We start from the raw sequence: 27,905 nt of genomic DNA, 5'->3' as shown, positions 1-27,905 counted from the left end.
GTTCTATAGAGTTCTATAGAGTTCTCACAGGGAAAAAGCCTCTTACTGACAGCGTTGTGCACAGAACTGTACATGTCGGTAGCCAGTGAGTAAAGCCCTTTGGCTCAGCCGTAAGATCACTTTATTGATCCCAGAGGGAAAGTCACGTATTACAGAAGCACAGGAAGAGCAAAACTTTACTGCTCATTATTATACACAGTATAGAAATACATGAAATACTCAAAACACCATAAAAGGTGTAATGTGCAGTAAATTAGGTAAACTACATAAATATAATGCAGGTGACAACGCAGTGGTGTACTGTCCCATCCAGTGAATCATCTAAAACATCCAAGCAGAAAGCCAGGAACCAAAAACACTCCTGAAATAATAACACCTCCTAATAACAAACACGAGGCCTTCAGTCCAGCTCCTGAAGTCCTAACCAATGAGAGCAGCTCGGCTGTATCTAGCTAAATAAAAGTATCCATGTGTAATAATGCATTTATAAAGTCAGTACCGCTCTGTAGGACGAGCAGGTCAGCGCCGTTCCTCTCCGGTTCTACTACATTTCGGCTCTGTATGTGTCCGTACCTGTAATAGTGACCGTATCTGCGGACAGGCCGTGCTGGCTGAGGCTGCTGGTCTCCGAGTCGATGTGCAGGGTGGTGAGGCTGGACTGATCCTGTTCATCCCCAGTGTGTCCCGTAACACTCGCAGTCTCCTGCTCCACTGAGCCCACCGGACACACCTCAGGAGCAAAGCTGAAATCTGCACATACAGTTTAAATCAACAGACACTCATTTCTTCAGACCAAACTATCCAAACCGTGTGAGAACCTCACAAACGTTTTGGAAAGGGTTCTATTCAGCACCCGAAAGGGCTCTGCTGTCGTCTAGAGCTCGACATCGCATATAATAACAGACAGTTTTTTGGGTGCTTTATAAAACCATACGGAACACGTTCTCCATCAACCTGAAGAGAAATTAATTCATGCAGAGAGTCCTTAAAAAAAGATGGTTCTTCTAGGGTTCTTCACTAAAGAAGAACCATGTTTTTAAGACTGAAACTGAATAAAGGATATAAAGTATTCCTTCTCAGCTAAACAGATCAAACAGATGTTAACAATAAAGTAGCTGGTAAATAAACACGCTCACATACCAGCAGGGGGCGCTTTCTGTGTTATTACGGTCCGTAACAGTCTGTAATGACACTGTAGACGGTTTTCCACAACCGCCAGCTGCAGTGAACGACTCGCTGCCTCAAATGTTCACAGCTTTTGAGGAGGGAATGAAAACTGTTCCACTGAAAGCGGCTGCAGGGCCGACTTCAAAGCCTGAGCTGCCTTTAAAGTCAGTCAGCAGCGCTGAAATGCTGCCTCAGTTCTTCTTTTTATTAGAAACGGTCCCCTATAGATGCTTCACAGATACATAAATCATTAACAGAATTCCTGGTAGGATTAGGGTTAGGAGCAGGTGTAGGTTTTGCCCTGAGGTTAGGGTTTAGGCTAGGTTTAGGGTTAGGTACTTGTTTTTAGTTGAATGTCACTTAAAGACGGACTAACCATTTAGAAAGTATCTACAGATGACCATCCAAATAAAGTGTCTCCAGTTTTTCTTCCCAATTTAGTCGTATCCAATTCCACTCACTAGTTCTGACCGCACCCATGACATGATACCACCAGCTCTAGGAGGGCGAAGGCAAGCAGAGGCTTCCTCCGAGTGCAACAAAGCTCCACCGCATCTTTTTGAACTGTAGCTAATACGTCGTCATCGGACTGCTGAACCTGCTCGGAGGAAAGCACCAACCACCAGATCTGTTACGTCAGCTAACAGACGCCTGCGCTGCCTTTCATCACGCTGAGCGATGGGGGAGACAGGGGGCCGTCCTGCCTATCCAGAGAGAGCGAGGGCCACCGTGCTCTCTTGGACTCCCGGCCACGGAGGCTATAGCATCACCTAATCAAACCCATTTACCTCTTCCTCACCACTGAAGCCACTGAAGCCTCTTATTGTTGCGCTCGTTATCGCTGTTACTGTTGCTCTGGGGTTTTTTTGTCAGAAGCAGGTAAAAAACCTGGAAAAGGAGCCGATCCAGCTGTCCTAGCTTGGAATTTGCCACTGCTGGATGGAGAAGTGCCATTATTATGTGATGTGATATGTGAAAAAATACATACTTTCAAATTTGTTATCGTACTGGAAGGCATTGAAGGAATCTGATTGGCTGTCGGAGCTGATGATGTCGCTCCCGCTGGCGCTGGCAGGAGACGTCCACTCGGACGGAACGCCTGGGTCATCCGCGGGCCGGGTGGCGTTCGGACGGGTCAGAACATCCGGGAAATCCTTCGGGATCTCCAGACTGCCTGGGCTGCTGCCGCGCCTCGTCATTCCCTGAGAGAGAGACGTGAGGATGTTGGTGTGTGTAACAGCTCACTGACCGCGTGCGTAAACTCCAGGTCTACACGAGTCAGACAGTAATCAGATAACGGGGAAACTCCAGGTCTACAGGAGTCAGACAGTAATCAGATAACGGGGAAACTCCAGGTCTACACGAGTCAGACAGTAATCAGATAACGGGGAAACTCCAGGTCTACAGGAGTCAGACAGTAATCAGATAACGGGGAAACTCCAGGTCTACACGAGTCAGACAGTAATCAGATAACGGGGAAACTCCAGGTCTACACGAGTCAGACAGTAATCAGATAACGGGGAAACTCCAGGTCTACACGAGTCAGACAGTAATCAGATAACGGGGAAACTCCGGGTCTACACGAGTCAGACAGTAATCAGATAACGGGGAAACTCCGGGTCTACACGAGTCAGACAGTAATCAGATAACGGGGAAACTCCGGGTCTACACGAGTCAGACAGTAATCAGATAACGGGGAAACTCCGGGTCTACACGAGTCAGACAGTAATCAGATAACGGGGAAACTCCGGGTCTACACGAGTCAGACAGTAATCAGATAACGGGGAAACTCCGGGTCTACACGAGTCAGACAGTAATCAGATAACGGGGAAACTCCGGGTCTACACGAGTCAGACAGTAATCAGATAACGGGGAAACTCCGGGTCTACACGAGTCAGACAGTAATCAGATAACGGGGAAACTCCGGGTCTACACGAGTCAGACAGTAATCAGATAACGGGGAAACTCCGGGTCTACACGAGTCAGACAGTAATCAGATAACGGGGAAACTCCGGGTCTACACGAGTCAGACAGTAATCAGATAACGGGGAAACTCCGGGTCTACACGAGTCAGACAGTAATCAGATAACGGGGAAACTCCGGGTCTACACGAGTCAGACAGTAATCAGATAACGGGGAAACTCCGGGTCTACACGAGTCAGACAGTAATCAGATAACGGGGAAACTCCGGGTCTACACGAGTCAGACAGTAATCAGATAACGGGGAAAGTCCGGGTCTACACGAGTCAGACAGTCATCAGATAACGGGGAAACTCCAGGTCTACAGGAGTCAGACAGTAATCAGATAATGGGGAAACTCCAGGTCTACACGAGTCAGACAGTAATCAGATAATGGGGAAACTCCAGGTCTACATGAGTCAGACAGTAATCAGATAACGGGGAAACTCCAGGTCTACAGGAGTCAGACAGTAATCAGATAACGGGGAAACTCCAGGTCTACATGAGTCAGACAGTAATCAGATAACGGGGAAACTCCAGGTCACATGAGTCAGACAGTAATCAGATAATGGGGAAACTCCAGGTCTACAGGAGTCAGACAGTAATCAGATAATGGGGAAACTCCAGGTCTACAGGAGTCAGACAGTCATCAGATAATGGGGAAACTCCAGGTCTACAGGAGTCAGACAGTAATCAGATAATGAGGAAACTCCAGGTCTACATGAGTCAGACAGTAATCAGATAATGGGGAAACTCCAGGTCTACAGGAGTCAGACAGTCATCAGATAATGGGGAAACTCCAGGTCTACAGGAGTCAGACAGTAATCAGATAATGAGGAAACTCCAGGTCTACATGAGTCAGACAGTCATCAGATAACGGGGAAACTCCAGGTCTACAGGAGTCAGACAGTCATCAGATAATGGGGAAACTCCAGGTCTACAGGAGTCAGACAGTAATCAGATAATGAGGAAACTCCAGGTCTACATGAGTCAGACAGTAATCAGATAATGGGGAAACTCCAGGTCTACAGGAGTCAGACAGTCATCAGATAATGGAGAAACTCCAGGTCTACACGAGTCAGACAGTCATCAGATAGACGTGACGAAAACAAATGTTTTCTTTAAACATATGACGATACAGCATCTAGAAGATGGAGAACATTTAAATCCTTTATTCTGCGTTTGGTTCCAGCACCGCTCCCAAAGTGTTCTGCTGCGTCTCGCTGCTGGTACCACCGTCTGATCTCGCAGACCGAGGAATCCGAAAGAAATCAGAGTAAGAGTTCACAGCATTGGGAAACCTGACTCCTGAGCCGAAATCCAGCCGCTTGGTCAGATTTCTTAATCGGATTTCTGTATCAAGAGTATAACGTTTACACGACCGCTTGGATATTCAGATAACTGCGGAAATCCGATTCTGATCTGATTACTGAGGGTATGTAAACGCAATCACAGTGTCAGAGACCCCTTACATTCACGCCGTGGCTCCAGGGCTAAATCTAAAGAAGGAAACGGCTGATATTATATTTGCTATCGCTTTAAAGGGTTAAAGGGGGCTGACCGAGGTTCCTCTGGTCCGAAGTCGTTCCTGGATGAACTCGTCCATCAGGTCACTGACGTTTGGATTGCTGCTGCCGGCGTCAGTGGAGACGGGACGCATCTTCGGGGTCAGCTCGTCTTTATTGGCTGCGTTCGGACATAAACACATACAGAGTCTATCAGATAACGGACACTCTCACAGCCATGTTCAACAGTAAAACACATTTAAACAGCAGAACAGCGTCAGAGTCTGCGTCCATGTGTTTCTGATGCATATGTAAATGACAAGTTGACTTTTTTTTAATTGAGTGAGTCAATAAAGGAGATTTTAATGAAGCACAGCACAAATCAAGGAGTAAAATATGCAGAACTAACTGCAGCCCATGGATCAGAGGGGAAACATCGCCCTGACAAAGGCATAACACCATGAAGCTGATTCCAACCAGTGAAGCGATGGAGGTACTCACACGTCATGCAGCCCCCAGAAGAGAGTGAGAGAGAGAGAGAGAGAGGGGTGGAGAGACATTAAGGCAGAGATAGAGAGATAGTGCAGGTCCTTCATTTTCCAGCCTGAACGTGCACTTCGGGTAAACGTTAAAAAGGGGAATTCCACCCATTTTTCAAAAATCAACCAGAGATGTAACTCAGTCGGTGTGGTGTGAAGCGGTTCAGACGTCTTTACAGCGGTGGTGATGGGAACCAGGCGTCGCCATGACTACAACACAGATATAGACACTTTATTTACCATCCAGAACCACCAGAGAACCTACACGAGTCTTCTGAGCTTATATGGAATGCTGATGATGGAAAACAGTGGAAAATCTGGAATAATGAGTTTTCTTTGGGGACTATTTTGCCGCACAGCGCCCTGCATGTCTCCCTCCACCATGAATGGAGTTGAAGTTCTCTAAACTCTCATAAAACAGCGTCTCAGTCATCAGGCAGTGAATTCAGAACCAGCTCATGTAGGAACTTTCTGTAGGAGCTTTTAGAGGGACGTCTGGTTCCCATCACCACCACTGTGAGGAGCTTTTAGAGGGGGACGTCTGGTTCCTATCACCACCACTGTGAACGGTTCGGACTCGGGAAGATTATCCAGAACAGAGCGTTTCACACCGAACCGCTCAGAACCACTCGGTTTACATCTGAACCAGTTGATTATGCAGAGATTTTGAAAATTCGGTGGAGTTGCCCTGTAATGCGCCTCTAGTGACAGGAGCAGCGAGTGTGTTAGTTGATGCAGCCTTCGTCCCCGGCACACGGTCAGGAAGGTGAGTGTGTGTTAGGAGCTGAATCACACGGTCGTTCCCAGGACCAGAGCTGCTCCAGCAGGTTAGTCAGAGCTCAGTCATGTGTCTCGGACAGAGAGACGATCTACAGCTCAAACCACCGTCCAGTACCGGTCAACAGAGCAACACCCACTTACTCTGATCCATAGATCATAGAACAATACAGATTAGAACTGTGGTTTTTCAGCCTGTGGGCAGTGGGCCCCCCAGTGGGCTGTGGTGGTACTGCTACGGGACTTTTTTTTTTTTTTAACCACAAGATGCTATTACAACATAGACATTTAACCAAGGCAAAACGTTTAATATAACAAGTATGAATGATGTGATAATTATTTGTAATAACAAAAAAAAATCAAAAATATGTAAATGTAGGTCGAGCTCAGCGACTGGCCTGACGGTGCTGTAATGGGCACAGCTGGTTTCAGTGCAAATCAGTGGAAAACGCTGCTCTTTTCTGACCGAATGGAATTCATCCATCACAGATTCGTGTGTTTATTGCAGCGTATAGTTAAACATGAGGCGACGCCGATTATTGAGCCGTTTGCTTGTATGATCAGCAGCTCAAAGTAAATCTACTTCTGGGCCAAACTTCCGCGCTCACCATGTGAGCTTTCGAGAACCCCTGAATTAGAATAGCTCCACCTCCAGGGAAGGAAAATCACGTCTAATTTGTGGCTCATTATTTAAGAGAATCATCATGTTTGTTGTATTTCAGCTCTAAATATCGCAGTTCTCTCATTTCATCATCAGGTTTGGGTTCAAATCTTCAGAACTCCAACAGAAAAGGGTCCAATCAGGACCGTTCTCTCTGTGGTGTCCAGGTAGATACAGCCAAGCCGCTCTCCCATTGGTTAGGGCTTTAGGAGCTGGTCTGAAGGCCTTAAACCTCAGATTAACTACCAACGTAATCAGGAGGCGACAGAGTTCTAGATACGTCAGTGTCTGTGAATATGAGCCGTAGTCTAAGCAGTGTTCCGGTTAGCTGTTAGGAATGTAAAACAGCGGCGGCAGCTCTATAGACTCTTTACTGAAAGAGTCACCGTAACGCTGATACACACAAGATCATTATTGATTATCTAGAACGGGGAAAGAAACGTTTAAGTGCACCAGCGTTAGTGTCGCGCTAATATACTATCAGAAATCCCATAGGGGGCGCTAGCGTGGCTGATCTCTCTTTTTTTGACATGTATAAACTCGAAGACACAGCTCTGACGGTTTGCCACTGCCATATGACAGTATATTAAACGCTATATAGAATTATTATGATACATAAACTACAATTACAAAAGAAGACATGACAACAAAAAACTATTGTTTAACAAGCCTGTGCGTTAGATTCTTCACTACACACTTAAAGAGGGTTCTTCAAGAGTACCTTAGTAAAGACTACAGAGAAAATTTAGAGAACCATTAACTCAAATAACCCTTTGCATGATTAAAGGCTCCAGTGCATGGTGAAACGGTTCTTCAGACTGATGAACATGCTCAAAATGTGCTATAAAGCACCTTTAAGAAAATGGTTCTATATGGCACCAAAAGGGTTCTTCTATTGTTACGACGTCAAGCGTGTTTACCCTGCTTGCCCTTTTTCCCACCAATCCGAAGAACATTTTCACCATGCAAAGGGTTCTTTGCATGTTCACGGTTCTATATGGAACCGTTTTTGTACTACAGAATTGTGTGCATCCCTATTTGTGTTGACGTGGACTGACCGGGGGCTTATTTTTATTTATTTATTTATTTATTTATAAATTCATACGTAGGTGATTTACGTTTGTCTGAGAAACAAATTTAATTTACAAAACTTCATGAAATCAAGTGGGTCCAGGTTCTTGACAGGTACTGTCCGAGCTGTTCTAAGCAGTCCCGTTCTAAAGCCCGAGACTAAACTACCAGCAAGCTTTTAACACGTTACTCTGACTAATACAGAAGGACGTGGCTGAAGCTCTGTGCCTGAGATGATTGTGCCTTCAAAGGACCGTGTTCTGGTTGAGGACACTGAACTACAGTCACTGGTCAAGTGCTGCCCTCTGCTGGCAAGAATTAAACTGGCAAATATCAATATATATGCACTGTATATAATATCAAAATCCGAGGGGTGAGTCAAGAAGAGGGTCTGAGAAAAGCCTGTGCTCTTAAACTCACGGCAGGTTCACGCTTTTAGGAGTCATTAGGTCTGGGTGTGTGTCTGTACGTGAAAGTGAGAGAGAGGGAAGGGCCGGGAGGGAGGCGTGAGGTCGCATGCAGCATCCAGGGGGCAGAGGGGCAGCAGATATTAGATCCCAGAAGCTGGAGGAGGAGAAGGGGGGGGGCCGTCCCAGAGGAGCTTTTGCAGGCATCGGCCTGTGGGGTCTTTATGGCTTTGAGCTACTTTTAAAAAAACAAAAAAAAAGGAAAAAACACAAAAAGCTTCAATTCAATCCGCATTCAGCCAAAAAAGAAACAAAAATCAAAGAGTTAAAAAAGAGGAAAACAGGGAACAGGCGATTGTTTTGATGTTTTTTGTTTTTCGTGTCTTCCGGTCGACCGATTGTTCCTCACCTGGTGCTCTTCTTCCAAAATAGCCCATAACATGCGTGTACAGGTCCTTCAGCGGTGCGTCCGGCGGAGCTTTAGTGACGCTGTGGCTTTGGCCGGCCGCCGCGTGGCTCTTCGGCTTGGAGAGAGCGTGGACCACAGACTTATACATGCCGCCCAGGAGCGCCACCTGCTGGCGGGAGGGGCTGCAGCCCGACTCCTGCGACCTGGAGCGGGACGGACGGGGCAAAGAAGGCCGGCCGATGCGCCCCGTCCGCGCCCCGTCCACTGAGGAACACGCCCCCCCTCCCTCCCCACCGCCTCCTGACCCGTCTCGGGCCTTTGAGCCTGCCGGGTGGCCGCTGAAGTGGCTGAGGCGCTTGAGCCGGACCTTCCAGTGCGCCTCTTTGGGGTCCAGCGGGTTTAGGAACTGCACCGACTCTGTGGACGGGCGGAAGCTGACGTGGACGCCCCCGCCCGGCCGCTTTTTGGGGCCTGTGCGGGTCAGCTTGGGGCGAAACGTGGACTGGGGATGCTGCGAAATGGGCTCGCTTTCACTCGGCCGGTCAGTTGCGTCTTGCCTTTGTAACTCTTTCCTGTCCTCGGCTAAACTCTGACTGGACGGTTCCTCCGTGCTTTGCGTACAAGTGGACACCCAATCACACTGCTCTAAACAATCATAGAAGCTCTGCTCGCTTGGCTCTATCTCTTTATCCAAAACCCCGCCTCTATCGACACCTGGCTCCGCCCCTAACCCACCTAGCACCGCCTCCCCGGGGTCCCTGAGCAAGAAGTACTCCCTTAAAGAGCTAAAAAGGTCATCGTCGGCCCCGCTCTCGGCCAGAGGAGTGGGCGTGGCAGCCGGACACGTCCAATCGGGAACGAACGGGGGCTGCGGCCCTGGCATCTGGCAGAGGTGGTCGTAGATGCTATCGCCAACCTCCAGGGAAGATGCCTGGCTTTCGGGGGCGCTGTGGGAGTCGTGGGTCGGGGGGCAGTGGGGGGGGTCTGTGGGGGCCGTGGAGGTGGAGGAAGGGTGGGTGTGAGGGGGACTTTCAGAAACAGGAAGAGCACCTTTGACCCGCTCGTTGATGAAGGGCTCCATGATGTCGGAGGCGCTGCTGCTGCGCGGGAGGGGCGTCTGCTCCAGGTCGGCCGACGCCGCGAACACCTCCGAGGCTGGGCTCTCCTCGCTCTGGGAGCAGTGACGGGCCCGAGGCCCGCGGGCCGCCAAAGGGGGGTCCTCCATGTCTGTATGTGCACAGAAAAAGAACCGATACAGGCAAAAAACACAGAACACAAAAGATCAGGACCGGCAGTTCTCAGCTCCAGTCCTGGAGACCCGCTCGGTTCCCAGCACACCTGACCTGACGGTCATCACCACAGCCTAATAAAGCAAACACACTTTAATTCACTGAGCTGAGGGGCGATTCAGCATCGGTACAGGAAGATACCCCAACAATCACATTTTAACAGAAACATTACGTAGGACTGAAACGATCTTGCTCAGTAAATTCCGCACTTATGCAGCGTCGTCCACAGGGAACACGGTTAAATACGGTAGTTGAGAACATTCGCCATTCCTTCTGCAGTTTATTTTCACCTCCACAGTATAAATTCAGCAAATGAACAACAATTGACCAGCGGCGCCCAAACATTTACACCGGTCAGGCATAGCATTCTGACCACCTCCTTGTTTCTACACTCACTGTCCACTTTATCAGCTCCACTTACTGTATAGCTGCACTCTGTAGTTCTACAGTTACAGACTGTAGTCCATCTGTTTCTCTGTTCATCCTGCGGGCGGCGTCCTGTGGGCGGCGTCCTGTGGGCGGCGTCCTGTGGGCGGCGTCCTGTGGGCAGCGTCCTGTGGGCACTGATGAAGGACTAGAGGGTGACCAACACAAACTGTGCAGCAGCAGATGAGCTGTGTCTAATAGAGTGGACAGTGAGTGGACACAGTGTTTAAAAACTCCAGCAGCACTGCTGTGTCTGATCCACTCACACCAGCACAACACACTAACACACCACCATCACATCAGTGTCACTACAGTGCTGAGAATGACCCACCACCCCAAACAGTACCTGCTCTGTGAGGGTCCATGGGGGTCCTGACCACTGAAGAACAGGGTAACAGAGTATCAGAGAAACAGATGGACTACAGTCTGTAACTGTAGAACTACAGAGTGCAGCTATACGGTCAGTGGAGCTGATAAAGTGGACAGTGAGTGTAGAAACGAGGAGGCGGTCAGAATGTTATTCCTGACCGGTGAGACTACGACTGTACTGACGTGAGAGATTCTGAGCATTTTTAAAAACAGTGAAACAGTTTCCTAAAGAATCACAACTGAGTTAATTAAACAGGTACAAGGCCAAAAAAGTATCAGGTGTGCGGGTCAGCGGGTGTCCAGGACTGGCTGTAAGAGAAGCTGATCACATTTTAACACGTGCTTCAGTATCTGTAGACAAAATCGCCGTGTCCACAGTAAACATGCAGAACGCAAAGACGTGCACAAACACACAATAAACAAGCCGCACATCAAAACAGATTCCACTGGACATTAATCACAAACACAGCCACAACAAAAAGGTCCAGCAGTTATGGAAATGAACACACGTTCGTTTGAATTCTCTCATGGATATTTATCTACAGAAGCCTGATGAAGCCATTCAGTGGAAGTGATTCAGTCACAAATGAAACAAACACGACCCAAAATAAATAAGACCGTAACAAACAGGCTGGAAGAGGAAGGCTGGGCTATGCAGGGAGTTCACCAGCTCCCCAGAACACCTGGGGAACAAGGAACAACCATTAGAGAAAAGAGAAATACAGAGCTAAAGCACAGAGACCATCCTGCTCTTCCCTTAGAGGGGAACTCCAAAGATTTTTCTAAATTCCCGCACAATTAAGTGGTTAAGATGTAAACAGAGCGGTTTGGAGTGAAACGTCTAGAGTCAGAACCGTTCACAGTGGTGGTGATGGGAACCAGACGTCCCTCTAAAAGCTCCTCACAGTGGTGGTGATGGGAACCAGACGTCCCCTCTAAAAGCTCCTCACAGTGGTGGTGATGGGAACCAGACGTCCCTCTAAAAGCTCCTCACAGTGGTGGTGATGGGAACCAGACGTCCCTCTAAAAGCTCCTACAGAAAGTTCCTACATGAGCTGGTTCTGAATTCACTGCCTGATGACTGAGACGCTGTTTTATGAGAGTTTAGAGAACTTCAACTCCATTCATGGTGGAGGGGGACATGCAGGGCGCTGTGTGGCAAAATAGTCCCCAAAGAAAACTCATTATTCCAGATTTTCCACTGTTTTCCATCATCAACATTCCATATAAGCTCAGAAGACTCGTGTAGGTTCTCTGGTGGTTCTGGATGGTAAATAAAGTGTCTATATCTGTGTTGTAGTCATGGCGACGCCTGGTTCCCATCACCACCACCAAAAAAAAATGGGTGGAGTTCCCCTTTAAAGGCTGGAGAACTGGTGAAAAAACGCTCACAAACACGGACACGGACACGGACACGGGACAGGGACACGGAACACGGAGAGACAGAGCAGAAACAGGAAGATGCAGATTAGTTCAGGCAGAAATGGAGCAGCTGAGCAGGAGAACAAGCAAAGACCCACAATCACTCTGCACTACCTATCAGCTCAACTGCTGTAGGCTGAATGGGTGGGGCTAAACTGCTGTAGGCTGAATGGGTGGGGCTAAACTGCTGTAGGCTGAATGGGTGGGGCTAAACTGCTGTAGGCTGAATGGGTGGGGCTAAACTGCTGTAGCTGAATGGGTGGTGCTAAACTGCTGTAGCTGAATGGGTGGGGCTAAACTGCTGTAGGCGAATGGGTGGGGCTAAACTGCTGTAGGCGAATGGGTGGGGCTAAACTGCTGTAGGCGAATGGGTGGGGCTAAACTGCTGTAGGCTGAATGGGTGGGGCTAAACTGCTGTAGGCTGAATGGGTGGGGCTAAACTGCTGTAGCTGAATGGGTGGTGCTAAACTGCTGTAGCTGAATGGGTGGGGCTAAACTGCTGTAGGCGAATGGGTGGGGCTAAACTGCTGTAGGCGAATGGGTGGGGCTAAACTGCTGTAGGCGAATGGGTGGGGCTAAACTGCTGTAGGCTGAATGGGTGGGGCTAAACTGCTGTAGGCTGAATGGGTGGAGCTAAACTGCTGTAGGTGAATGGGTGGGGCTAAACTGCTGTAGCTGAATGGGTGGTGCTAAACTGCTGTAGCTGAATGGGTGGTGCTAAACTGCTGTAGCTGAATGGGTGGAGCTAAACTGCTGTAGCTGAATGGGTGGGGCTAAACCACTATAGGCTGAAGCCTTTGAAGTAGTGACATCACACCCGCCCTGAACGGGCTTAGTTGGGCTGGGGAGGGGGGGATGAACAGAACAGTGACTCGGGCCGGTTAACTGCAGCGAGGTCGACTGGATGAATGAAGGCAGACGCACACGCAAACACTCAGGCACAGCGGCAGACGTGCAGGAACACGCAGGTGCGCTGCTGCAGGCAGGCGGAGAGGCTCTACCTGACAGATCGTCTGCTAGGGGAGTGAGGACAGAGTCAGGCAGGAGAGGGTGGGCGGGGTGCACGAGGACAGGGGCACTTTTAGCACTGCGGATAAACGCTGAAGACAAGAGGCTGTCACCCGTCGAACAGCTACGCAGAGCTACAACCCAGCAGAAAGAGGGAGGGGGGAGGAAAGAGGAGTGATGGAGGAAGAGAAAAGGGGGATGAAGAAAGGGAAAGTGGAGAGGATGAAAAAGAGAGAAAGAGAAGAGTGTGTGAGACAGGGCAGAGAGGCAGCGAGGCAGACAGTAGTGACTGTTAAGACAGAGAAAGAGTAAGAAGGCAGAGGAAGCAGGAGTGGACCGAAGTGACCACCTGGCTTTCATCGTCATCGCATTTACTACAGTTCAGTCTCCAAACACTTCCACAATCACCACAGATACAAACAGCTCTTTATAATGTTTTACAAGCCACTCTGACAGACTGTAATACACTACAGGAAGCGTAGGGGGCGATACGGCTTCTACTGTTTCATTTAAAAAGCTCTATAATGTTCATATGATCCACACAGTCGCTCTGACAGACTGTAATACACTACAGGAAGCGTAGGGGGCGATACGGCTTCTACTGTTTCATTTAAAAAGCTCTATAATGTTCATATGATCCACACAGTCGCTCTGACAGACTGTAATACACTACAGGAAGCGTAGGGGGCGATACGGCTTCTACTGTTTCATTTAAAAAGCCTCTATAATGTTCATATGATCCACACAGTCGCTCTGACAGACTGTAATACACTACAGGAAGCGTAGGGGGCGATACGGCTTCTACTGTTTCATTTAAAAAGCTCTATAATGTTCATATGATCCACACAGTCGCTCTGACAGACTGTAATACACTACAGGAAGCGTAGGGGGCGATACGGCTTCTACTGTTTCATTTAAAAAGCTCTATAATGTTCATATGATCCACACGGTCGCTCTGACAGACTGTAATACACTACAGGAAGCGTAGGGGGCGATACGGCTTCTACTGTTTCATTTAAAAAGCTGTATAATGTTCATATGATCCACACAGTCACTCTGACAGACTGTAATACACTACAGGAAGCGTAGGGGGCGATACGGCTTCTACTGTTTCATTTAAAAAGCTCTATAATGTTCATATGATCCACACAGTCGCTCTGACAGACTGTAATACACTACAGGAAGCGTAGGGGGCGATACGGCTTCTACTGTTTCATTTAAAAAGCTCTATAATGTTCATATGATCCACACAGTCGCTCTGACAGACTGTAATACACTACAGGAAGCGTAGGGGGCGATACGGCTTCTACTGTTTCATTTAAAAAGCTCTATAATGTTCATATGATCCACACAGTCGCTCTGACGGACTGTAATACACTACAGGAAGCGTAGGGGGCAATACGGCTTCTACTGTTTCATTTAAAAAGCTCTATAATGTTCATATGATCCACACAGTCGCTCTGACAGACTGTAATACACTACAGGAAGCGTAGGGGGCGATACGGCTTCTACTGTTTCATTTAAAAAGCTCTATAATGTTCATATGATCCTCACAGTCGCTCTGACAGACTGTAATACACTACAGGAAGCGTAGGGGGCGATACGGCTTCTACTGTTTCATTTAAAAAGCTCTATAATGTTCATATGATTCACACAGTCGCTCTGACAGACTGTAATACACTACAGGAAGCGTAGGGGGCGATACGGCTTCTACTGTTTCATTTAAAAAGCTCTATAATGTTCATATGATCCACACAGTCGCTCTGACAGACTGTAATACACTACAGGAAGCGTAGGGGGCGATACGGCTTCTACTGTTTCATTTAAAAAGCTCTATAATGTTCATATGACCCACACAGTCGCTCTGACAGACTGTAATACACTACAGGAAGCGTAGGGGGCGATACGGCTTCTACTGTTTCATTTAAAAAGCTCTATAATGTTCATATGACCCACACAGTCGCTCTGACAGACTGTAATACACTACAGGAAGCGTAGGGGGCGATACGGCTTCTACTGTTTCATTTAAAAAGCTCTATAATGTTCATATGATCCACACAGTCGCTCTGACAGACTGTAATACACTACAGGAAGCGTAGGGGGCGATACGGCTTCTACTGTTTCATTTAAAAAGCTCTATAATGTTCATATGATCCACAGAGTCGCTCTGACAGACTGTAATACACTACAGGAAGCGTAGGGGGCGATACGGCTTCTACTGCTTCATTTAAAAAGCTCTATAATGTTCATATGATCCACACAGTCGCTCTGACAGACTGTAATACACTACAGGAAGCGTAGGGGGCGATACGGCTTCTACTGTTTCATTTAAAAAGCTCTATAATGTTCATATGATCCACACAGTCGCTCTGACAGACTGTAATACACTACAGGAAGCGTAGGGGGCGATACGGCTTCTACTGTTTCATTTAAAAAGCTCTATAATGTTCATATGATCCACACAGTCGCTCTGACAGACTGTAATACACTACAGGAAGCGTAGGGGGCGATACGGCTTCTACTGTTTCATTTAAAAAGCTCTATAATGTTCATATGATCCACACAGTCGCTCTGACAGACTGTAATACACTACAGGAAGCGTAGGGGGCGATACGGCTTCTACTGTTTCATTTAAAAAGCTCTATAATGTTCATATGATCCACACAGTCGCTCTGACAGACTGTAATACACTACAGGAAGCGTAGGGGGCGATACGGCTTCTACTGTTTCATTTAAAAAGCTCTATAATGTTCATATGATCCACACAGTCGCTCTGACAGACTGTAATACACTACAGGAAGCGTAGGGGGCGATACGGCTTCTACTGTTTCATTTAAAAAGCTCTATAATGTTCATATGATCCACACAGTCGCTCTGACAGACTGTAATACACTACAGGAAGCGTAGGGGGCGATACGGCTTCTACTGTTTCATTTAAAAAGCTCTATAATGTTCATATGATCCACACAGTCGCTCTGACAGACTGTAATACACTACAGGAAGCGTAGGTGGCGATACGGCTTCTACTGTTTCATTTAAAAAGCTCTATAATGTTCATATGATCCACACAGTCGCTCTGACAGACTGTAATACACTACAGGAAGCGTAGGGGGCGATACGGCTTCTACTGTTTCATTTAAAAAGCTCTATAATGTTCATATGATCCACACAGTCGCTCTGACAGACTGTAATACACTACAGGAAGCGTAGGGGGCGATACGGCTTCTACTGTTTCATTTAAAAAGCTCTATAATGTTCATATGATCCACACAGTCGCTCTGACAGACTGTAATACACTACAGGAAGCGTAGGGGGCGATACGGCTTCTACTGTTTCATTTAAAAAGCTCTATAATGTTCATATGATCCACACAGTCGCTCTGACAGACTGTAATACACTACAGGAAGCGTAGGGGGCGATACGGCTTCTACTGTTTCATTTAAAAAGCTCTATAATGTTCATATGATCCACACAGTCGCTCTGACAGACTGTAATACACTACAGGAAGCGTAGGGGGCGATACGGCTTCTACTGTTTCATTTAAAAAGCTCTATAATGTTCATATGATCCACACAGTCGCTCTGACAGACTGTAATACACTACAGGAAGCGTAGGGGGCGATACGGCTTCTACTGTTTCATTTAAAAAGCTCTATAATGTTCATATGATCCACACAGTCGCTCTGACAGACTGTAATACACTACAGGAAGCGCAGGGGGCGATACGGCTTCTACTGTTTCATTTAAAAAGCTCTATAATGTTCATATGATCCACACAGTCGCTCTGACAGACTGTAATACACTACAGGAAGCGTAGGTGGCGATACGACTTCTACTGTTTCATTTAAAAAGCTCTATAATGTTCATATGATCCACACAGTCGCTCTGACAGACTGTAATACACTACAGGAAGCGTAGGGGGCGATACGGCTTCTACTGTTTCATTTAAAAAGCTCTATAATGTTCATATGATCCACACAGTCGCTCTGACAGACTGTAATACACTACAGGAAGCGTAGGGGGCGATACGGCTTCTACTGTTTCATTTAAAAAGCTCTATAATGTTCATATGATCCACACAGTCGCTCTGACAGACTGTAATACACTACAGGAAGCGTAGGGGGCGATACAGCTTCTACTGTTTCATTTAAAAAGCTCTATAATGTTCATATGATCCACACAGTCGCTCTGACAGACTGTAATACACTACAGGAAGCGTAGGGGGCGATACGGCTTCTACTGTTTCATTTAAAAAGCTCTATAATGTTCATATGACCCACACAGTCGCTCTGACAGACTGTAATACACTACAGGAAGCGTAGGGGGCGATACGGCTTCTACTGTTTCATTTAAAAAGCTCTATAATGTTCATATGATCCACACAGTCGCTCTGACAGACTGTAATACACTACAAGAAGCGTAGGGGGCGATACGGCTTCTACTGTTTCATTTAAAAAGCTCTATAATGTTCATATGATCCACACAGTCGCTCTGACGGACTGTAATACACTACAGGAAGCGTAGGGGGCGATACGGCTTCTACTGTTTCATTTAAAAAGCTCTATAATGTTCATATGATCCACACAGTCGCTCTGACGGACTGTAATACACTACAGGAAGCGTAGGGGGCGATACGGCTTCTACTGTTTCATTTAAAAAGCTCTGTAATGTTCATATGATCCACACAGTCGCTCTGACAGACTGTAATACACTACAGGAAGCGTAGGGGGCGATACGGCTTCTACTGTTTCATTTAAAAAGCTCTATAATGTTCATATGATCCACACAGTCGCTCTGACAGACTGTAATACACTACAGGAAGCGTAGGGGGCGATACGGCTTCTACTGTTTCATTTAAAAAGCTCTATAATGTTCATATGATCCACACAGTCGCTCTGACAGACTGTAATACACTACAGGAAGCGTAGGGGGCGATACGGCTTCTACTGTTTCATTTAAAAAGCTCTATAATGTTCATATGATCCTCACAGTCGCTCTGACAGACTGTAATACACTACAGGAAGCGTAGAGGGCGATACGGCTTCTACTGTTTCATTTAAAAAGCTCTATAATGTTCATATGATTCACACAGTCGCTCTGACAGACTGTAATACACTACAGGAAGCGTAGGGGGCGATACGGCTTCTACTGTTTCATTTAAAAAGCTCTATAATGTTCATATGATCCACACAGTCGCTCTGACAGACTGTAATACACTACAGGAAGCGTAGGGGGCGATACGGCTTCTACTGTTTCATTTAAAAAGCTCTATAATGTTCATATGACCCACACAGTCGCTCTGACAGACTGTAATACACTACAGGAAGCGTAGGGGGCGATACGGCTTCTACTGTTTCATTTAAAAAGCTCTATAATGTTCATATGATCCACACAGTCGCTCTGACAGACTGTAATACACTACAGGAAGCGTAGGGGGCGATACGGCTTCTACTGTTTCATTTAAAAAGCTCTATAATGTTCATATGATCCACAGAGTCGCTCTGACAGACTGTAATACACTACAGGAAGCGTAGGGGGCGATACGGCTTCTACTGCTTCATTTAAAAAGCTCTATAATGTTCATATGATCCACACAGTCGCTCTGACAGACTGTAATACACTACAGGAAGCGTAGGGGGCGATACGGCTTCTACTGCTTCATTTAAAAAGCTCTATAATGTTCATATGATCCACACAGTCGCTCTGACAGACTGTAATACACTACAGGAAGCGTAGGGGGCGATACGGCTTCTACTGTTTCATTTAAAAAGCTCTATAATGTTCATATGATCCACACAGTCGCTCTGACAGACTGTAATACACTACAGGAAGCGTAGGGGGCGATACGGCTTCTACTGTTTCATTTAAAAAGCTCTATAATGTTCATATGATCCACACAGTCGCTCTGACAGACTGTAATACACTACAGGAAGCGTAGGGGGCGATACGGCTTCTACTGTTTCATTTAAAAAGCTCTATAATGTTCATATGATCCACACAGTCGCTCTGACAGACTGTAATACACTACAGGAAGCGTAGGGGGCGATACGGCTTCTACTGTTTCATTTAAAAAGCTCTATAATGTTCATATGATCCACACAGTCGCTCTGACAGACTGTAATACACTACAGGAAGCGTAGGGGGCGATACGGCTTCTACTGTTTCATTTAAAAAGCTCTATAATGTTCATATGATCCACACAGTCACTCTGACAGACTGTAATACACTACAGGAAGCGTAGGTGGCGATACGGCTTCTACTGTTTCATTTAAAAAGCTCTATAATGTTCATATGATCCACACAGTCGCTCTGACAGACTGTAATACACTACAGGAAGCGTAGGGGGCGATACGGCTTCTACTGTTTCATTTAAAAAGCTCTATAATGTTCATATGATCCACACAGTCGCTCTGACAGACTGTAATACACTACAGGAAGCGTAGGGGGCGATACGGCTTCTACTGTTTCATTTAAAAAGCTCTATAATGTTCATATGATCCACACAGTCGCTCTGACAGACTGTAATACACTACAGGAAGCGTAGGGGGCGATACGGCTTCTACTGTTTCATTTAAAAAGCTCTATAATGTTCATATGATCCACACAGTCGCTCTGACAGACTGTAATACACTACAGGAAGCGTAGGGGGCGATACGGCTTCTACTGTTTCATTTAAAAAGCTCTATAATGTTCATATGATTCACACAGTCGCTCTGACAGACTGTAATACACTACAGGAAGCGTAGGGGGCGATACGGCTTCTACTGTTTCATTTAAAAAGCTCTATAATGTTCATATGATCCACACAGTCGCTCTGACAGACTGTAATACACTACAGGAAGCGTAGGGGGCGATACGGCTTCTACTGTTTCATTTAAAAAGCTCTATAATGTTCATATGACCCACACAGTCGCTCTGACAGACTGTAATACACTACAGGAAGCGTAGGGGGCGATACGGCTTCTACTGTTTCATTTAAAAAGCTCTATAATGTTCATATGATCCACACAGTCGCTCTGACAGACTGTAATACACTACAGGAAGCGTAGGGGGCGATACGGCTTCTACTGTTTCATTTAAAAAGCTCTATAATGTTCATATGATCCACACAGTCGCTCTGACAGACTGCAATACACTACAGGAAGCGTAGGGGGCGATACGGCTTCTACTGTTTCATTTAAAAAGCTCTATAATGTTCATATGATCCACACAGTCGCTCTGACAGACTGTAATACACTACAGGAAGCGTAGGGGGCGATACGGCTTCTACTGTTTCATTTAAAAAGCTCTATAATGTTCATATGATCCACACAGTCGCTCTGACAGACTGTAATACACTACAGGAAGCGTAGGGGGCGATACGGCTTCTACTGTTTCATTTAAAAAGCTCTATAATGTTCATATGATCCACACAGTCGCTCTGACAGACTGTAATACACTACAGGAAGCGTAGGGGGCGATACGGCTTCTACTGTTTCATTTAAAAAGCTCTATAATGTTCATATGATCCACACAGTCGCTCTGACAGACTGTAATACACTACAGGAAGCGTAGGGGGCGATACGGCTTCTACTGTTTCATTTAAAAAGCTCTATAATGTTCATATGATCCACAGAGTCGCTCTGACAGACTGTAATACACTACAGGAAGCGTAGGGGGCGATACGGCTTCTACTGCTTCATTTAAAAAGCTCTATAATGTTCATATGATCCACACAGTCGCTCTGACAGACTGTAATACACTACAGGAAGCGTAGGGGGCGATACGGCTTCTACTGCTTCATTTAAAAAGCTCTATAATGTTCATATGATCCACACAGTCGCTCTGACAGACTGTAATACACTACAGGAAGCGTAGGGGGCGATACGGCTTCTACTGTTTCATTTAAAAAGCTCTATAATGTTCATATGATCCACACAGTCGCTCTGACAGACTGTAATACACTACAGGAAGCGTAGGGGGCGATACGGCTTCTACTGTTTCATTTAAAAAGCTCTATAATGTTCATATGATCCACACAGTCGCTCTGACAGACTGTAATACACTACAGGAAGCGTAGGGGGCGATACGGCTTCTACTGTTTCATTTAAAAAGCTCTATAATGTTCATATGATCCACACAGTCGCTCTGACAGACTGTAATACACTACAGGAAGCGTAGGGGGCGATACGGCTTCTACTGTTTCATTTAAAAAGCTCTATAATGTTCATATGATCCACACAGTCGCTCTGACAGACTGTAATACACTACAGGAAGCGTAGGGGGCGATACGGCTTCTACTGTTTCATTTAAAAAGCTCTATAATGTTCATATGATCCACACAGTCGCTCTGACAGACTGTAATACACTACAGGAAGCGTAGGGGGCGATACGGCTTCTACTGTTTCATTTAAAAAGCTCTATAATGTTCATATGATCCACACAGTCGCTCTGACAGACTGTAATACACTACAGGAAGCGTAGGGGGCGATACGGCTTCTACTGTTTCATTTAAAAAGCTCTATAATGTTCATATGATCCACACAGTCGCTCTGACAGACTGTAATACACTACAGGAAGCGTAGGGGGCGATACGGCTTCTACTGTTTCATTTAAAAAGCTCTATAATGTTCATATGATCCACACAGTCGCTCTGACAGACTGTAATACACTACAGGAAGCGTAGGGGGCGATACGGCTTCTACTGTTTCATTTAAAAAGCTCTATAATGTTCATATGATCCACACAGTCGCTCTGACAGACTGTAATACACTACAGGAAACGTAGGGGGCGATACGGCTTCTACTGTTTCATTTAAAAAGCTCTATAATGTTCATATGATCCACACAGTCGCTCTGACAGACTGTAATACACTACAGGAAGCGTAGGGGGCGATACGGCTTCTACTGTTTCATTTAAAAAGCTCTATAATGTTCATATGATCCACACAGTCGCTCTGACAGACTGTAATACACTACAGGAAGCGTAGGGGGCGATACGGCTTCTACTGTTTCATTTAAAAAGCTCTATAATGTTCATATGATCCACACAGTCGCTCTGACAGACTGTAATACACTACAGGAAGCGCAGGGGGCGATACGGCTTCTACTGTTTCATTTAAAAAGCTCTATAATGTTCATATGATCCACACAGTCGCTCTGACAGACTGTAATACACTACAGGAAGCGTAGGTGGCGATACGACTTCTACTGTTTCATTTAAAAAGCTCTATAATGTTCATATGATCCACACAGTCGCTCTGACAGACTGTAATACACTACAGGAAGCGCAGGGGGCGATACGGCTTCTACTGTTTCATTTAAAAAGCTCTATAATGTTCATATGATCCACACAGTCGCTCTGACAGACTGTAATACACTACAGGAAGCGTAGGGGGCGATACGGCTTCTACTGTTTCATTTAAAAAGCTCTATAATGTTCATATGATCCACACAGTCGCTCTGACAGACTGTAATACACTACAGGAAGCGTAGGGGGCGATACGGCTTCTACTGTTTCATTTAAAAAGCTCTATAATGTTCATATGATCCACACAGTCGCTCTGACAGACTGTAATACACTACAGGAAGCGTAGGGGGCGATACAGCTTCTACTGTTTCATTTAAAAAGCTCTATAATGTTCATATGATCCACACAGTCGCTCTGACAGACTGTAATACACTACAGGAAGCGTAGGGGGCGATACGGCTTCTACTGTTTCATTTAAAAAGCTCTATAATGTTCATATGACCCACACAGTCGCTCTGACAGACTGTAATACACTACAGGAAGTGTAGGGGGCGATACGGCTTCTACTGTTTCATTTAAAAAGCTCTATAATGTTCATATGATCCACACAGTCGCTCTGACAGACTGTAATACACTACAGGAAGCGTAGGGGGCGATACGGCTTCTACTGTTTCATTTAAAAAGCTCTATAATGTTCATATGATCCACAGAGTCGCTCTGACAGACTGTAATACACTACAGGAAGCGTAGGGGGCGATACGGCTTCTACTGCTTCATTTAAAAAGCTCTATAATGTTCATATGATCCACACAGTCGCTCTGACAGACTGTAATACACTACAGGAAGCGTAGGGGGCGATACGGCTTCTACTGCTTCATTTAAAAAGCTCTATAATGTTCATATGATCCACACAGTCGCTCTGACAGACTGTAATACACTACAGGAAGCGTAGGGGGCGATACGGCTTCTACTGTTTCATTTAAAAAGCTCTATAATGTTCATATGATCCACACAGTCGCTCTGACAGACTGTAATACACTACAGGAAGCGTAGGGGGCGATACGGCTTCTACTGTTTCATTTAAAAAGCTCTATAATGTTCATATGATCCACACAGTCGCTCTGACGGACTGTAATACACTACAGGAAGCGTAGGGGGCGATACGGCTTCTACTGTTTCATTTAAAAAGCTCTATAATGTTCATATGATCCACACAGTCGCTCTGACAGACTGTAATACACTACAGGAAGCGTAGGGGGCGATACGGCTTCTACTGTTTCATTTAAAAAGCTCTGTAATGTTCATATGATCCACACAGTCGCTCTGACAGACTGTAATACACTACAGGAAGCGTAGGGGGCGATACGGCTTCTACTGTTTCATTTAAAAAGCTCTATAATGTTCATATGATCCACACAGTCGCTCTGACAGACTGTAATACACTACAGGAAGCGTAGGGGGCGATACGGCTTCTACTGTTTCATTTAAAAAGCTCTATAATGTTCATATGATCCACACAGTCGCTCTGACAGACTGTAATACACTACAGGAAGCGTAGGGGGCGATACGGCTTCTACTGTTTCATTTAAAAAGCTCTATAATGTTCATATGATCCTCACAGTCGCTCTGACAGACTGTAATACACTACAGGAAGCGTAGGGGGCGATACGGCTTCTACTGTTTCATTTAAAAAGCTCTATAATGTTCATATGATTCACACAGTCGCTCTGACAGACTGTAATACACTACAGGAAGCGTAGGGGGCGATACGGCTTCTACTGTTTCATTTAAAAAGCTCTATAATGTTCATATGATCCACACAGTCGCTCTGACAGACTGTAATACACTACAGGAAGCGTAGGGGGCGATACGGCTTCTACTGTTTCATTTAAAAAGCTCTATAATGTTCATATGACCCACACAGTCGCTCTGACAGACTGTAATACACTACAGGAAGCGTAGGGGGCGATACGGCTTCTACTGTTTCATTTAAAAAGCTCTATAATGTTCATATGATCCACACAGTCGCTCTGACAGACTGTAATACACTACAGGAAGCGTAGGGGGCGATACGGCTTCTACTGTTTCATTTAAAAAGCTCTATAATGTTCATATGATCCACAGAGTCGCTCTGACAGACTGTAATACACTACAGGAAGCGTAGGGGGCGATACGGCTTCTACTGCTTCATTTAAAAAGCTCTATAATGTTCATATGATCCACAGAGTCGCTCTGACAGACTGTAATACACTACAGGAAGCGTAGGGGGCGATACGGCTTCTACTGCTTCATTTAAAAAGCTCTATAATGTTCATATGACCCACACAGTCGCTCTGACAGACTGTAATACACTACAGGAAGCGTAGGGGGCGATACGGCTTCTACTGCTTCATTTAAAAAGCTCTATAATGTTCATATGATCCACACAGTCGCTCTGACAGACTGTAATACACTACAGGAAGCGTAGGGGGCGATACGGCTTCTACTGTTTCATTTAAAAAGCTCTATAATGTTCATATGATCCACACAGTCGCTCTGACAGACTGTAATACACTACAGGAAGCGTAGGGGGCGATACGGCTTCTACTGTTTCATTTAAAAAGCTCTATAATGTTCATATGATCCACACAGTCGCTCTGACAGACTGTAATACACTACAGGAAGCGTAGGGGGCGATACGGCTTCTACTGTTTCATTTAAAAAGCTCTATAATGTTCATATGATCCACACAGTCGCTCTGACAGACTGTAATACACTACAGGAAGCGTAGGGGGCGATACGGCTTCTACTGTTTCATTTAAAAAGCTCTATAATGTTCATATGATCCACACAGTCGCTCTGACAGACTGTAATACACTACAGGAAGCGTAGGGGGCGATACGGCTTCTACTGTTTCATTTAAAAAGCTCTATAATGTTCATATGATCCACACAGTCGCTCTGACAGACTGTAATACACTACAGGAAGCGTAGGGGGCGATACGGCTTCTACTGTTTCATTTAAAAAGCTCTATAATGTTCATATGATCCACACAGTCGCTCTGACAGACTGTAATACACTACAGGAAGCGTAGGGGGCGATACGGCTTCTACTGTTTCATTTAAAAAGCTCTATAATGTTCATATGATCCACACAGTCGCTCTGACAGACTGTAATACACTACAGGAAGCGTAGGGGGCGATACGGCTTCTACTGTTTCATTTAAAAAGCTCTATAATGTTCATATGATCCACACAGTCGCTCTGACAGACTGTAATACACTACAGGAAACGTAGGGGGCGATACGGCTTCTACTGTTTCATTTAAAAAGCTCTATAATGTTCATATGATCCACACAGTCGCTCTGACAGACTGTAATACACTACAGGAAGCGTAGGGGGCGATACGGCTTCTACTGTTTCATTTAAAAAGCTCTATAATGTTCATATGATCCACACAGTCGCTCTGACAGACTGTAATACACTACAGGAAGCGTAGGGGGCGATACGGCTTCTACTGTTTCATTTAAAAAGCTCTATAATGTTCATATGATCCACACAGTCGCTCTGACAGACTGTAATACACTACAGGAAGCGCAGGGGGCGATACGGCTTCTACTGTTTCATTTAAAAAGCTCTATAATGTTCATATGATCCACACAGTCGCTCTGACAGACTGTAATACACTACAGGAAGCGTAGGTGGCGATACGACTTCTACTGTTTCATTTAAAAAGCTCTATAATGTTCATATGATCCACACAGTCGCTCTGACAGACTGTAATACACTACAGGAAGCGTAGGGGGCGATACGGCTTCTACTGTTTCATTTAAAAAGCTCTATAATGTTCATATGATCCACACAGTCGCTCTGACAGACTGTAATACACTACAGGAAGCGTAGGGGGCGATACGGCTTCTACTGTTTCATTTAAAAAGCTCTATAATGTTCATATGATCCACACAGTCGCTCTGACAGACTGTAATACACTACAGGAAGCGTAGGGGGCGATACGGCTTCTACTGTTTCATTTAAAAAGCTCTATAATGTTCATATGATCCACACAGTCGCTCTGACAGACTGTAATACACTACAGGAAGCGTAGGGGGCGATACGGCTTCTACTGTTTCATTTAAAAAGCTCTATAATGTTCATATGATCCACACAGTCGCTCTGACAGACTGTAATACACTACAGGAAGCGTAGGGGGCGATACGGCTTCTACTGTTTCATTTAAAAAGCTCTATAATGTTCATATGATCCACACAGTCGCTCTGACAGACTGTAATACACTACAGGAAGCGTAGGGGGCGATACGGCTTCTACTGTTTCATTTAAAAAGCTCTATAATGTTCATATGATCCACACAGTCGCTTTGACAGACTGTAATACACTACAGGAAGCGTAGGGGGCGATACGGCTTCTACTGTTTCATTTAAAAAGCTCTATAATGTTCATATGATCCACACAGTCGCTCTGACAGACTGTAATACACTACAGGAAGCGTAGGGGGCGATACGGCTTCTACTGTTTCATTTAAAAAGCTCTATAATGTTCATATGATCCACACAGTCGCTCTGACAGACTGTAATACACTACAGGAAACGTAGGGGGCGATACGGCTTCTACTGTTTCATTTAAAAAGCTCTATAATGTTCATATGATCCACACAGTCGCTCTGACAGACTGTAATACACTACAGGAAGCGTAGGGGGCGATACGGCTTCTACTGTTTCATTTAAAAAGCTCTATAATGTTCATATGATCCACACAGTCGCTCTGACAGACTGTAATACACTACAGGAAGCGTAGGGGGCGATACGGCTTCTACTGTTTCATTTAAAAAGCTCTATAATGTTCATATGATCCACACAGTCGCTCTGACAGACTGTAATACACTACAGGAAGCGCAGGGGGCGATACGGCTTCTACTGTTTCATTTAAAAAGCTCTATAATGTTCATATGATCCACACAGTCGCTCTGACAGACTGTAATACACTACAGGAAGCGTAGGGGGCGATACGACTTCTACTGTTTCATTTAAAAAGCTCTATAATGTTCATATGATCCACACAGTCGCTCTGACAGACTGTAATACACTACAGGAAGCGTAGGGGGCGATACGGCTTCTACTGTTTCATTTAAAAAGCTCTATAATGTTCATATGATCCACACAGTCGCTCTGACAGACTGTAATACACTACAGGAAGCGTAGGGGGCGATACGGCTTCTACTGTTTCATTTAAAAAGCTCTATAATGTTCATATGATCCACACAGTCGCTCTGACAGACTGTAATACACTACAGGAAGCGTAGGGGGCGATACGGCTTCTACTGTTTCATTTAAAAAGCTCTATAATGTTCATATGATCCACACAGTCGCTCTGACAGACTGTAATACACTACAGGAAGCGTAGGGGGCGATACGGCTTCTACTGTTTCATTTAAAAAGCTCTATAATGTTCATATGATCCACACAGTCGCTCTGACAGACTGTAATACACTACAGGAAGCGTAGGGGGCGATACAGCTTCTACTGTTTCATTTAAAAAGCTCTATAATGTTCATATGATCCACACAGTCGCTCTGACAGACTGTAATACACTACAGGAAGCGTAGGGGGCGATACGGCTTCTACTGTTTCATTTAAAAAGCTCTATAATGTTCATATGATCCACACAGTCGCTCTG

General features: G+C 45.6%; 1 protein-coding gene across 6 annotated transcripts in view; it reads right to left on the bottom strand.

The window, feature by feature from the left end:
* Positions 1 to 27,905, bottom strand: part of ralgapa1 (Ral GTPase activating protein catalytic subunit alpha 1) — a 203,763-nt gene that overhangs the window by 140,107 nt on the left and 35,751 nt on the right. For 3 of the 6 annotated variants that reach the window (XM_037541859.1, XM_037541860.1, XM_037541861.1), the window contains exons 17-21: positions 13,003 to 13,143; positions 8,496 to 9,722; positions 4,688 to 4,812; positions 2,156 to 2,369; positions 574 to 750 (exon numbers count right to left, since the gene is read on the bottom strand). In XM_037541859.1, the coding sequence (XP_037397756.1) occupies positions 574 to 750; positions 2,156 to 2,369; positions 4,688 to 4,812; positions 8,496 to 9,722; positions 13,003 to 13,143 (1,884 nt within the window). The remainder of the gene's footprint in view (positions 1 to 573; positions 751 to 2,155; positions 2,370 to 4,687; positions 4,813 to 8,495; positions 9,723 to 13,002; positions 13,144 to 27,905) is intronic. The other 3 variants (XM_037541862.1, XM_037541863.1, XM_037541864.1) reach the window with 3 other exon arrangements.

Source organism: Pygocentrus nattereri, chromosome 10, assembly GCF_015220715.1.
Source record: "Pygocentrus nattereri isolate fPygNat1 chromosome 10, fPygNat1.pri, whole genome shotgun sequence".
NCBI classification, from domain to species: Eukaryota; Metazoa; Chordata; class Actinopteri; order Characiformes; family Serrasalmidae; genus Pygocentrus; species Pygocentrus nattereri.
This window is presented reverse-complemented; position numbering and strand designations above follow the sequence as displayed.